The sequence below is a fragment of the Gekko japonicus genome, unplaced genomic scaffold (assembly GCF_001447785.1).
Source record: "Gekko japonicus isolate JY-2015 unplaced genomic scaffold, Gekko_japonicus_V1.1 scaffold377, whole genome shotgun sequence".
NCBI lineage: Eukaryota > Metazoa > Chordata > Lepidosauria > Squamata > Gekkonidae > Gekko > Gekko japonicus.
Genome location: NW_015166432.1, coordinates 792,639 through 804,267, shown reverse-complemented (window position 1 = coordinate 804,267; position 11,629 = coordinate 792,639). Strand labels below are relative to the sequence as shown.

Genomic DNA, 11,629 nt, shown 5'->3' with positions numbered 1-11,629 from the left:
CCCGCATAGTACCCTTGTGTGCCACAGTGCCTGCTGACGCCTTTCCTGGTGGTAAGACTCAGGGAGGGGGGAACAAACCTGACCCCAGTACCTGGAATCAAGAACCACAAGGGTAAGAACGAAGGCTGATAAAGGGCCAATATTAAAAACCTAGTACATAATTACTGTATACAAAAATCCATTTTTACCACATTGCAAGTAAAATTTATTATTTTATATGATTATTGATATTTAATCATCTTTTTTTTGCGAGAGCATTCCTTTTAGGGTCGAGTATCAACTTATCGTTTGTTATTTCATTGTAACATGTAGCATTTGTAAAAATCTGTACCTCAAATTGTTTGGACTCTGAAGAAGGCCTCCAAGGGGCAGAAACGTCACTTGTATTGGCCCATGTTCAAGTCACTTGTACTTTATAACGAGGCTTTCACTGGGCCCTTATGTTTTTAGCTGCTTTTCTAAAAAAATACATGTATCCTTGTATATAATAATCATACACTAGGTTTTTAATATTGGCCCTTTATCAGGCTTGTTTCTTACCTTTCCTGGTGACCAGTGTTCCCTCTAAGCTGAGTTAGTGTGAGTTAGCTCATAGTTTTTTAGCCGCTGGATCACACATTCTTGTCTTAGCTCAGGAAGGAGGGCTCCAGAGCAAACTAATTCATGCAGCAGCCAAACTGCTTGCTCACAACTTTAATGCCAGCAGCTCACAAAGCAGAACTTTTGCTCACAAGACTCCACAGCTTAGAGGGAACATTGCTGGTGACCACCAAGTGTTTTTAGAAAATGAGTAGTAGGGTGGCCGGGTCGGGGTTGAAAAATACCTGGAGACTTTGGGGGTGGATCCAGGAGAGGGTGGGGTTTGGGGAGGGGAGGGGAGGGGCCTCAGCATGGTACAATGCCATAGAGTCCACCCTTTAAAGCAGCCATTTTCTCCATCAACTTTTATTGTTCCATTTTAAATATCTGAGCGGACGGTTCTCACAATTGCCATGATTTTAATCCTAGCTGCTACTGCAGCAGCATAAAACATTCTCAGATATATAGAAACACGATGCAGGTATCCAGGCTTCTTAGCACTCTATGTCCAGGTCACATCACACTCCTTAAAACTGCATGCCCTTGAAATGCCATGCCTGAAGAGTTTTCCCTGATCAAAGGATTTCTCCCTGCCTTGTCTAAAAGCCATCTTTCTAGAAGCCAGGCTTGGGAGCTCTGCCTTCTCACTCACCAACTTCATCTCACAGACAATTTTGTTACAATCAGGTAAACTGTCTAGCCAGTAACACAGGCCTTCTCAGTTCAAAAAAAATGCCCAAGTTGGAAAATGTAGCGTTCCATAAACACTCAAATACCATGTTTCAGACAAGGCAGCTTATCTGACAGACCGGCACTTTCATTAGGGCCAGGTGCACAGATAGAGCAGTGTTCCCTGGTACAGAGCAGGCGATGGCCTTGCCTCCCACAGTTAAACAGGAGGCTCACTTTTCGTTCTGGGGAAGGAAAAGCTGAGGAGAATTTTGCTCTGACTGAAGTGTTCCCAGGATTCGTTTCTAAGTCGGATCTACTATCCACACACAAAAAAGGCAGAGTTGCCGGGGAAGAAGGACCAGGAAGAGCTACCTAGACCTTTTAACAAACAAATTTATATTTCATTTTCAGAGACACAAGAGGAGCTGAGAATTCCCTTGTGAGATCTTCCCCTCTTCTTATCCCCTTTGCCCACCTTCTGCAGCCTAGACTCAGGGTCCAGCGAAGTGCCAAAGGAATGGGGAAATTGAACAAAGTGGATTCTAGTGAACTGTGCCACCTAAACAGATGTGAATTAAAAGAGAATCTGCTCTAATTACCAAAGTACATTTTAAATTAAGGTAACAAAATGCTGTAGATTGCAGGGGCTAGATCATTGCTTCCAATGGCAGGCATGGCTTATTACACAATAACACACTTGTCAGAAGCTGTTAGCTTCTCTCTCACAAACACTCAAGCACACAGAAGATCGGTACTCTCATAATGAAATCCTAAACAGTTTTACATCCTTCTAAGTCCATTAATGTTAATGGACTTTACAGGGTTTACCTCCACTTAGGATTTCAATTCTTGAAATGTTTTTGGAGCACTCAGACTGGAGTATGCGTATTCAAAACACACAAGCCTTTTCAACCTAGCATTCCTAACGGTGTAGACAAGCAAGAATTCCAGTGACTTTTCAGCAAATACAAAAGGGCCATTATCTGTTTAGGTTTGAAAATCAAGCTTCCTCCAATACTTCAATAAACACAAGTGTTGTTTTTCCCAGCATTTCTAATCAGAACATGTTTGTTCACTGCTTCAAAAGGTGCTTGTAAAAATACTTTCCCCCTCCCATCAAAACAAATATACTGTTAAACCATGGAAAGCACAATTTTCTTGGCGAAGATTACTTAAGGGGCTAAAACGTTCTTTGTTAAAGGAAGCCAAAATAAAGGGAGACAAAAGAAACAAACTTTTACGTTGCAAAAATCCAAGTGGAAAGGTCAGAGCTGAAAGCATCACTTGGCGCAGTGGGTTTCACAGAAGGCCATGGACACGCAGAAAGTTTGTATTTACATTGCCGGGAGTCAACCCTAATATAGTATGAGTTAAGAAGGGAGGGTCAGAATTTCCTTGCTTTTGTTGGCGCAAGCCAGCCCCTTGAAACTAATGTAACTACGTGCGTGTGTGTGACTACATACGCATTGCTGCAAGCTTCAGCACTGCCCCACATGTTAAACAACTCACAAATATTTCCTCATAATAAAAGACAAGGAATATTTCAGGGGACGTACATTACTCTCAGAATGATATATCACAGTCACAACTCAGTGCTTTCATTGGCCCAGGTTCAGTTGCTTTAAACTGAGGAATCTCAGTCAGTCCATTGACGAGCGCACGTAGTAGGGAGTGATCTTGGCGAGGGAAGGGGATTAGTAATATTTTTTTTTACATCATATATTTATCTTAACCAAACTCATTTATCAACCGCGATTAAAGAGAAGTTGCTATCTACACTTGCAAGTAATTAAAGACTTTCTTCTGACAGCCAGAGTTATGGCTGCTGAAATAGATCCCCGCAAGTCAGAAAGATAGTGACCTAGTGCTTTATCCAACTGTGAGGACACACACTTGGCAAATACCACTGGCTGTCAGAAGCAGAGCGTGCTGCAGACACGGTCAGCCTTAATGTAGAAGTTTACAGCCCAAAGACTGCAAGTCCCTAGAGGTGAATTCACACTGTTATACAAAGAAACCCATTTCAGATTACTGATAGCTAACCTTCTGCCATTGGGCAGCTGAAATAAGTACCCCTGTGCAATCAGTTCTGCACTTTTTGCTCTTCCAATTATTCACTTACTATTTCTATACTAGCAGATCATGCATCTGAAGATGATACCTGATACTACTTTCGCTAAGAAAAAAACGATTATGGAAATTGCAATATATTCTACACATATAATTAGCAATGCTTGGGGTATTTCAGTGATGCTGCAGAAAAGACTCAAATTCGGTTTCTCACACAATCAAACTACCGAAGAAAATATATGAACATTTAGTTAACAAAACTGGGGGGAAAGTAGAATACTCTGCTTTCTTCTCATTTGAAAATCAACCAGAACTCAACACACAATCCAAATAAGAACTATAAGGTCTTCTTACTTTGTATTCTGGAATTCACAAAAGGAGGCGATAGATTGTCATGTGATCCAAGGTCCCTGTTTGTCATATGTTCATACGGAGTTCCATCTCCATAGTTCTGTTAATGAATTAGGGGGGGGAAAGTAAGTATAAAAAGTGCATTAAAGTACATCACAGAGATATTTTCCCAATATATTATGAGTAGAAAAACATTATAGTTTTTAAAAACATTTTTATTTATGCAATTTCTTGGAAAGATTATTTATTTCATGACCTCTCAGCCTTTTTTCAAGGCAGCCTCAATCAGAACAAGATTCTGTCTTGTTTCACACAGCTGTCAACTAGACTATCTCAACAAGCTCAGAAGAACAGCAAAGAAAAATATGGGTCTTTTGCACCGTCACCACAGAACAACTCGAACTACGCGGCTTAATGCTTTCTGTGTGTAAATTCCATTTAACCATGAAACTTAGAACATTTGCAGAATTGTGGTCTGTCCATTTGTGCCTATTGTTGTGTTACCTACCAATTTGGTATTATGCTCTCTCTGTGTGTGCGTGTGCATGTGTGTGTAACTGTGATACGGATTTTCAAATCTTTCACACTGTCATTTGTTATAGGTATGGACCCAATAATGATAAATACTAAATGTTAAAATTACGTATTTTATTTATAGGAACTTCCAAGCAAGCTTACTCTAGGCAATTCTGGCTCAGTGGAAACTGACTTTCCCCTTATTACTTCACAGCCTTGATGTACCAATTAACTATGCAATCTGTCAGTTGTAAGCACAGCTTATTATACTTTTGCTCTGATAAGTTTTACCTGAAGGCGGCAGGAAAAGAGGAAGGCCCAAAATGAGATGGGATTGACCCTCTAAAGGAAGAGACTCCCCTCACTTTGCAAGATCTGACCGGGCAAAGGTGTTAAGAATAGGGCATTTTGGAGGTCATTAATTCATAGTAAGTCAGAAACAGCTTGATGGCACTTGAAACACATAAGCTTGTCTATGGTTTTAAGGTAAACTGTTTCACGGCAACTGCATTTATTCTGTCCACAAATAATTTGCTATTATATGTATGATAATACTCTATTGAAGAGTTTGATGTTTTCGGTGTAATAAATTTTAATGCTAACAGCCCAATATGTTGCTAGTCTTACTGTAATTGCATGGGACTGTTTCTGGCCAAATAATACACTTTTTTTTCCTTCTTCTTCTAATTTTAACATTTTTCCTGCCTCTCACAGGGCAAAAAACAACAACTAAGGTGCTTGTTGTAAGGTAGCACAGGTAGCGGTGTGTAACTCCCTCTCGTTAGTGCTGGGTGCATTTGTAATTTTGTTTGTAGAACAAGGTTTAACCTTACTATGTCCATTGAAGCAAAGGGACCTAGAAGGGTGTAATTCTACTTAGGATTGCTCTGTAAGGCATTTATGCTTTTAAATTGTATACATATGCCACACAGCACAATTTTAGACTCTATGTTCTAAATGTTAAAGCAGGAAAATTTAGGTTTGATAAGACAGTATTGCATATATTTCATTTTCCCCACATTTTTTTCCCCAAAGGGAAGGAAAGGAAAGGAAACCTGCATGTTTGTTTTCCCCATGGCCTCCAAATATCCAAAACTTTTAGGTCTATAATTCTAATCTCCAGCTGTCACAAATATCAGCGATTTTACTACTAATACGTCTGTTGCTTACTATCAATAGGAAGAAATGTGTGAGCACTGTAACAGGAGACATCTGAGGAGCAGCTTCAGTTCACCCACATAATGCACTTCGATCTCAGACTTGACAGTTGAAGCAATTGGCTTGTGGCTGTTTAAGCAGGAAAATCCAAGTATGCTTTGAAGTCCACCGTTAGGAGCATAGTGTCAAAAGACTGTGGATGCCTCAACTCTCTAAGGCAGGGATGTCAAACATAAGGCCCGGGGGCCAGATCTGGCCCATCCAGGGCTCTTATGTGGCCCGCAAGCCACTGATGCAAGGGAGGACGTGCTGGGGAGGGAGGGAGTGAGCAGAGACACTCCATTGTGGCTTCAGCATGGCAGAACAACCTCATCTGCAGCAGCCAAGCATCGTGGGAGCATCTGCCCAGTGCTGCACTGCTGCCTCTCCAGTCTGCCTATGTCGATTTTCCTCTGCACCTCCCTCCCAGCCCATGGGGACTTGCAGTGAGAATACACTAACTCACCAGCTGCTGTCCCTTATACAGTAGCTATCTCCAGTACCTGGCATTACATTTTATGGCCCACACGGCCCGGCCTGACAAAGTGACATTTATGTCAGATCCGGCCCTTGTAACAAATGAGTTTGACACCCCTGCTCTAAGATATCCTAAGTATCATCATCATCACTACTATCATCTCATTTACCTCAGCAACTCATCCTAAGTGATCATCCAACCGAATACAGATTTGAGTATGAACCCAAAATATACAAATATAACTATATAAGTAACTGCAAGAACAAATGCAACCCATTATAATCATGTTAGGTACCCCACAAACCCACTTAACATCTGATCGTGCCGGGGAGCAACGGCGCCGCAGCTCAGGGGATCCCGCCGCGGCGTCTCTATTTTGGTGCGGCTCTAATTAGCCGCACTTTGGCCGGTGTTTTTCCTGCCGTGTGGCAGGGACCCATGATTGTCTTTTGTATGGTGGAAACAAAATAGGTAATGACTACTCCTGTTGGAGTCCTTTGAATATTCTCATGATGTACAGAAATGATCATGGGCCATGTAGCTGTTTTTTAAAAACACACACACACACACACACACACCAAACTCTGCTAAATTGAGTCCAGTAGCGCCGTAGAAATCAACAAGATTTTTACGGTAAAAGGGATTCAAAGCTCTCTTTGTCAGATACTGAGATCCAGTCTGGTGTAGTGGCTAAGAGCGGCAGACTCTAATCTGGAGTACCAGGTTCAATTCCCCACTCCTCCACATGAAGCCAGCTGGGTGACCTTGGGTCAGTCACAGCTCTTTCAGAACTCTCTCAGCCCGAATAAATCTAGCTCTCCAAAAAAAGAGCTAAAACTTAAGGCTGCCAGACAATCTTAGGATCTCCTGGCTATACTACACACAATTTCATATGATAATTAATCAGATATTATTGTCGCTGACAAAGGGAGCTTTGATTCTCAAAAGCTCATATCCCGAAAATTTTGTTGGTCTCTTAAAGTGCTACTGGACTAGAATCTAACTGTAGACCAACATGACTACCCTCTGAAACTTTTTTTTAATGACTTTGGTACGTGTATCTTTGTACCTTACTAATTTCTCTGCAGTATATGATGACAATGTTTGATATATTTCTATATATGCTTAACAGCAATGTTAAGAAACATATAATGATAATAACAGTGGCAAAAAAATAAGCCAAAGTACTAACCTGGCAGATTTCCTAGAGTGCAAAAACGCCTGAACTTCATATTACATATACTGTGGCTGTTAAGTGAAAACATCTGGAAAGATGTCTATAGGAAATGAAAAGTCAACAGCAACTAAAAACACAGCTTACAGTCCAGAGATACCACAGGGTAATGGATCCAGGGCTGATAGCAACAAGCACGGCAAAACATTTAATGAAGTTTCTTGCTACCTGTTAGCAGCAATAGAGCAGGTGTCAAATTCAACTATGGGATCAGATAAGAAGCAATTCTAGGAAGAGGTTGCTCTGTGGCCAAATTTACATGTACATTTTCCTATGCAATCGGGTGTAAAACTCACATTTAGATTTTAAATTTACATACACGGGAAGCCTGGTGAGGAAAAAGAGATTAGATATACTTACCCTGGATGGACTAGGATGTCCTCCATTCCCCCAGGACCCTGAGCTAGTTCTGTCTTCTACATCTAGGGACAAAAAAAAGTTCTTTAGGCTTTATTGCAATAATTCTTTCCTTTTGTATAGGCACTTTTAAATTAATGTTTCAAATTAATCTCCTGTTGCCTTTAATTAAGAACCAGGCACAGGGCTACCACGATGACAGCGGCTTCTGACCCAACCACTTAAATTAACTCATTTAAATTCACAGCAGAAATGAACTGGACCCTCAGGAACCAGAGGTTTGCACATAAAAATTATTCCAGTCGCTCAGTCTTTCAGAGGACTTTAAGAAGTGGCTGGAAGTCGCCACCAGAAGTTGAATCCAAATCCTAGCACAAGAACACATTGGTTCAAAGGGGGGGGGGGGGGAATGAAAAGACGACAAAGCATACCAAACGCTGAAAGGAATGATAGGCTATTCTGGTTATACACTTTCTTTCCCCCCTCCCCCCTTTTAGATAGAATATTCCTTCGCCAATTCTTTACACGCTTATTTGGGGAGCATCCTATTCAGAAAAACATGCAGGCTGGTTCTACTGTGGCTCAGCAGACTGGAACTTGGATGAGTTGAACTTAAATTTCACAGCTCAGCCAAACAACTCTAAGGAATGCCATTTTAGAGCTGAAATCAAACATTCCAGTGCCCGGGCAGACGGGGCGGAGGTGGTGCCCTGTAGTCTTTGCAAAATCCAGACTGGAAGCAACCACAAAACTACATATTGAAGAAGTAAAGCTAAAAAAAGCTGGGGGGGGGGGGGTTTAAGCATTGCCCTTGATTTTCTGACTGTTCCACACACACCCCCCCCGCCACATCCCTTGGTTGATAATAAGCCAATGCAGTCCTTATTTTTCAAAGCATTCAGCTTCTTTTATTTAGTGCATTTTTACCTCATAGCTCCTCCAGGGAATTAATGGAAGCATGCATGGGTCTGTCTGCTACACCACTTTATCCTCACAGAGGTAGATGAGGGTGAGAATGAGGGACTGGCCCAGTGAGTTTCTTGACAAGTATAGATTTGATTCTAGACCTTCCCGATTTTACTGCAACGCGCTTGCTCCTTTGCTACACTGGCTCTATCCCACCTTTCAGTTTATAGAAGCCCACAGGGCAGCAAACAAAACGATTTGAACACAGCATTAACCGTAAAAAAACCCCTATAAACTTATATCTTAAAATATCTATAACCAAACAAATTGGAAAATTCATCAATCAAGCAAAATCAGATTTCTCTGCAAAGAGAAATCAGTAATCCTGGCTCTCTTAACTGGGCAGTTCAACTGTTCTCCTAAATAGCACTACTGTAGCCTGATGCTGAAATACCATCAAGAGAGGACAAAGTCAGTTGTCCTGGGGATGGAGTTCCACAGTCTTGGCATCACCGGTGACACAACCCTATTCCATGTGGCCGGCCATTAAACTTCCATTGGTAGTTTGATATGGAGAGGAGCGCAAAGGGACCTTTCTGTGGATCTAGTTCCATATCTTAATAGCTAGACCTTTAAATATCCTGGAATCAAACTATTCGGGTTTTTAAAGGTGAAAAACAGAACTTTAACTTTGGCCTCGTAACAAACCAACAACCACATTTAAACAAATGAAGCAGCCTTATACTAGCACAGATCATTGGTCTATCTTGGGCCGTACTGTTTACCCTCAGTCCCAGCAGCTCTCCAGGGTCTAGGGTTGCCATCCCCCCAGTGGGGCCAGGGGATCCCCCTATTTCAGGGATCCCAATCCACCATTGGCCAGCTGGCTGACACGGGAAAGCCCCACCCCCAAGAATCCCCCACCAATAGCATGATGACGTCACTCCCGGGTTGGGGGTGATGCTGTAGATTTAAGGCAAAACTCTATGGTTTTGAGGCCAAAAAACCCAGAGTGCTGCCCAAAACCTAGAGTGCTGCCCCCAATGTCAGAAACGCGATGACGTCACTTCTGGTGACGTCATCACGGCATGCACACTAGAAGATCTTCAAGGAGGATCTGGGAGGCCCCCTGCCGGTAGCCAGGTAAGACCTGGCAACCCTACCAGGGTCTCAGGTAGAGATCTTTCAGATCAGGTGATACTTTTTTAAAAAACTGTGGATATCAGAGATTGAACTTGGGACTTTCTGCATGCAAAGCAGATTCTCTACCACTGAGCCACTGTCCCTCCCCAATGACCTAGCATAATATGACCCATTCAAGTTGTGTCATTCCAGACATTCCCCACGGGCGGCCTCATACAGAGAACTAGTTACAGAATTCTAATCTGGAATTAATAATTATATACAACTGCTGTTCCTTTTCAGGAAAAAAGGCACAATGGCAAACAGACTAAGGTGGTTAAAACAACAACAACACCAGTCCACTGTTATCACCTGAACATCCAAGTATAATGGTAGACCCAGGAACATGGCCTGACTGCAAGCTTTGACTTAATGATAACTTCTGACATAGGATGTACACCTATCTCTGTATCATATTGGTTCAGAATCAACAGGTACTTCCATTATGTCTGGATTAAGTTTCAGTTTATTTGCCTCACCAAGCCCATCAGTGACTCTAAACAGTGATTCACAGCCTCCATTGTATTCCTGGTAGCCAGATGGAAAGGAAAAAGAGACCAGGTGGGCATAACGATTGGTGTTACTCTACAAATTCTCACTTAGAGGGGACATGATAGCAGTCTTCAAGTATTTGAAGGGCTGTCATGTAGAAGATGGAGCAGATCTATTCTCTCTTGCTCCAGATTGCAAGACTAGATCTAATGGGTAGAAATTACAAGGGAGTCGTTACCGGTTAAATATCAGGAGAAACTTCCTAACTGTAAGAGTGGTTGAGCAGTGGAACAGATTGCCTCGGGAGGTGGTGGATGCTCCTTCGCTGGACATTTTCAAGCGGAGGCTGGACAACCATCTTTCAGGTATGTTGTAGGGCTATCTTTCGGCTATGCTCCTGCAGAGTGCAGGGGGTTGGACTAGATGACCTGCAAGGTGCCTTCCAACTCTTAACATTCTATGATTCTATAAATCAGCAGGTAATCTCCCTCCAAAACTTTATGTTGATGTTTAAAAAAACACCGGAACCATGGGACAACCCACAAGGCAATGGACACAGCAAAGTCAGTATATTTATTGGCCGCTTTTCTCCCTGGGATCTAAAACAACTTACAAGAAGTAAAAATACAATCAAAATTTTCATATTGCTTGGGGGGACTCCAAGAAGAGCAAACTGTATCTTGGACTCAGACTGATTCAGAATCGAATGGGCCAGTTCCCCAAAGCAAAAGGCCAAGGGCCAAGAGTACTTTGGTTCCTGCTCCGTCCCATTCAGCTCCAATCCAATCACTTGCTCAATTTCTGCTTACACAGAAAAAATGCATCAAGGTTTCTTTCTGCCTTTATTGGAGGGAGGGACTTAAAAAGTAGCAGTATCCTCACACCACCTTCTTGAAGCTGTGCATCAGTAAGAACTGGAACTCCACAACACCGTACACATGCCCCCATCAGGTCTCAACAAGGTGAACCAGAAGGGTATAATAATTTATGGGATCCAACAGGGACATAGCATAACCTTGTAGCTATCAATATCTCAGAACAGGCTGTACAGTATGGATGAAGCGTAACGACTGCAAGTTAAACAAAAATGCCAGCTACTTTCTCAGTACACCTCTTATATTGCCACCCTAAGCGGAAATATAGCCTTTTAAGTTCACTAAATTCAATGGGGAAGATGCAACTTTGCTTAGGATAGAGCAAGCAAAGCAGTGATTGCTCTAGGCTGGAAGGACAAGAGTAAGTGGACAGTAGAAATCTGGCATAATTATTTGTTTGATTTCATACAGTCGGATATAATTGAGAAGCTTAACCGGAAGACCACATGGGAAGACAAGACCACAGAAATCAGGAAGAAATGGAAGACATACCTAGAGTGGTTACCATCAGAAGGGAGAAAAGACATTCAATGCAAGATTTGGACTCTGTGCCCGTGGCTGCGAACAAAGGACTAACGCATGGGAACAGCAGAGGGGGGAGGGGGGAGGGAGGGAGAAGGGGTATAAACTGTCACGTAATGTACGGGTTAAAAGACAATATGTAATACACCAAAAACTACATAAAAATATAATAATAATAATAATAATAATAATAATAAT

General features: G+C 42.0%; 1 protein-coding gene across 6 annotated transcripts in view; it reads right to left on the bottom strand.

Annotated features, from left to right (window-relative positions):
• Window positions 1-11,629, bottom strand: part of TCF4 (transcription factor 4) — a 480,671-nt gene that overhangs the window by 327,748 nt on the left and 141,294 nt on the right. For all 6 annotated transcript variants that reach the window (XM_015411865.1, XM_015411869.1, XM_015411868.1 and 3 more), the window contains 2 exons: window positions 7,458-7,519; window positions 3,676-3,772 (listed from right to left, as the gene is read on the bottom strand). In XM_015411865.1, the coding sequence (XP_015267351.1) occupies window positions 3,676-3,772; window positions 7,458-7,519 (159 nt within the window). The remainder of the gene's footprint in view (window positions 1-3,675; window positions 3,773-7,457; window positions 7,520-11,629) is intronic.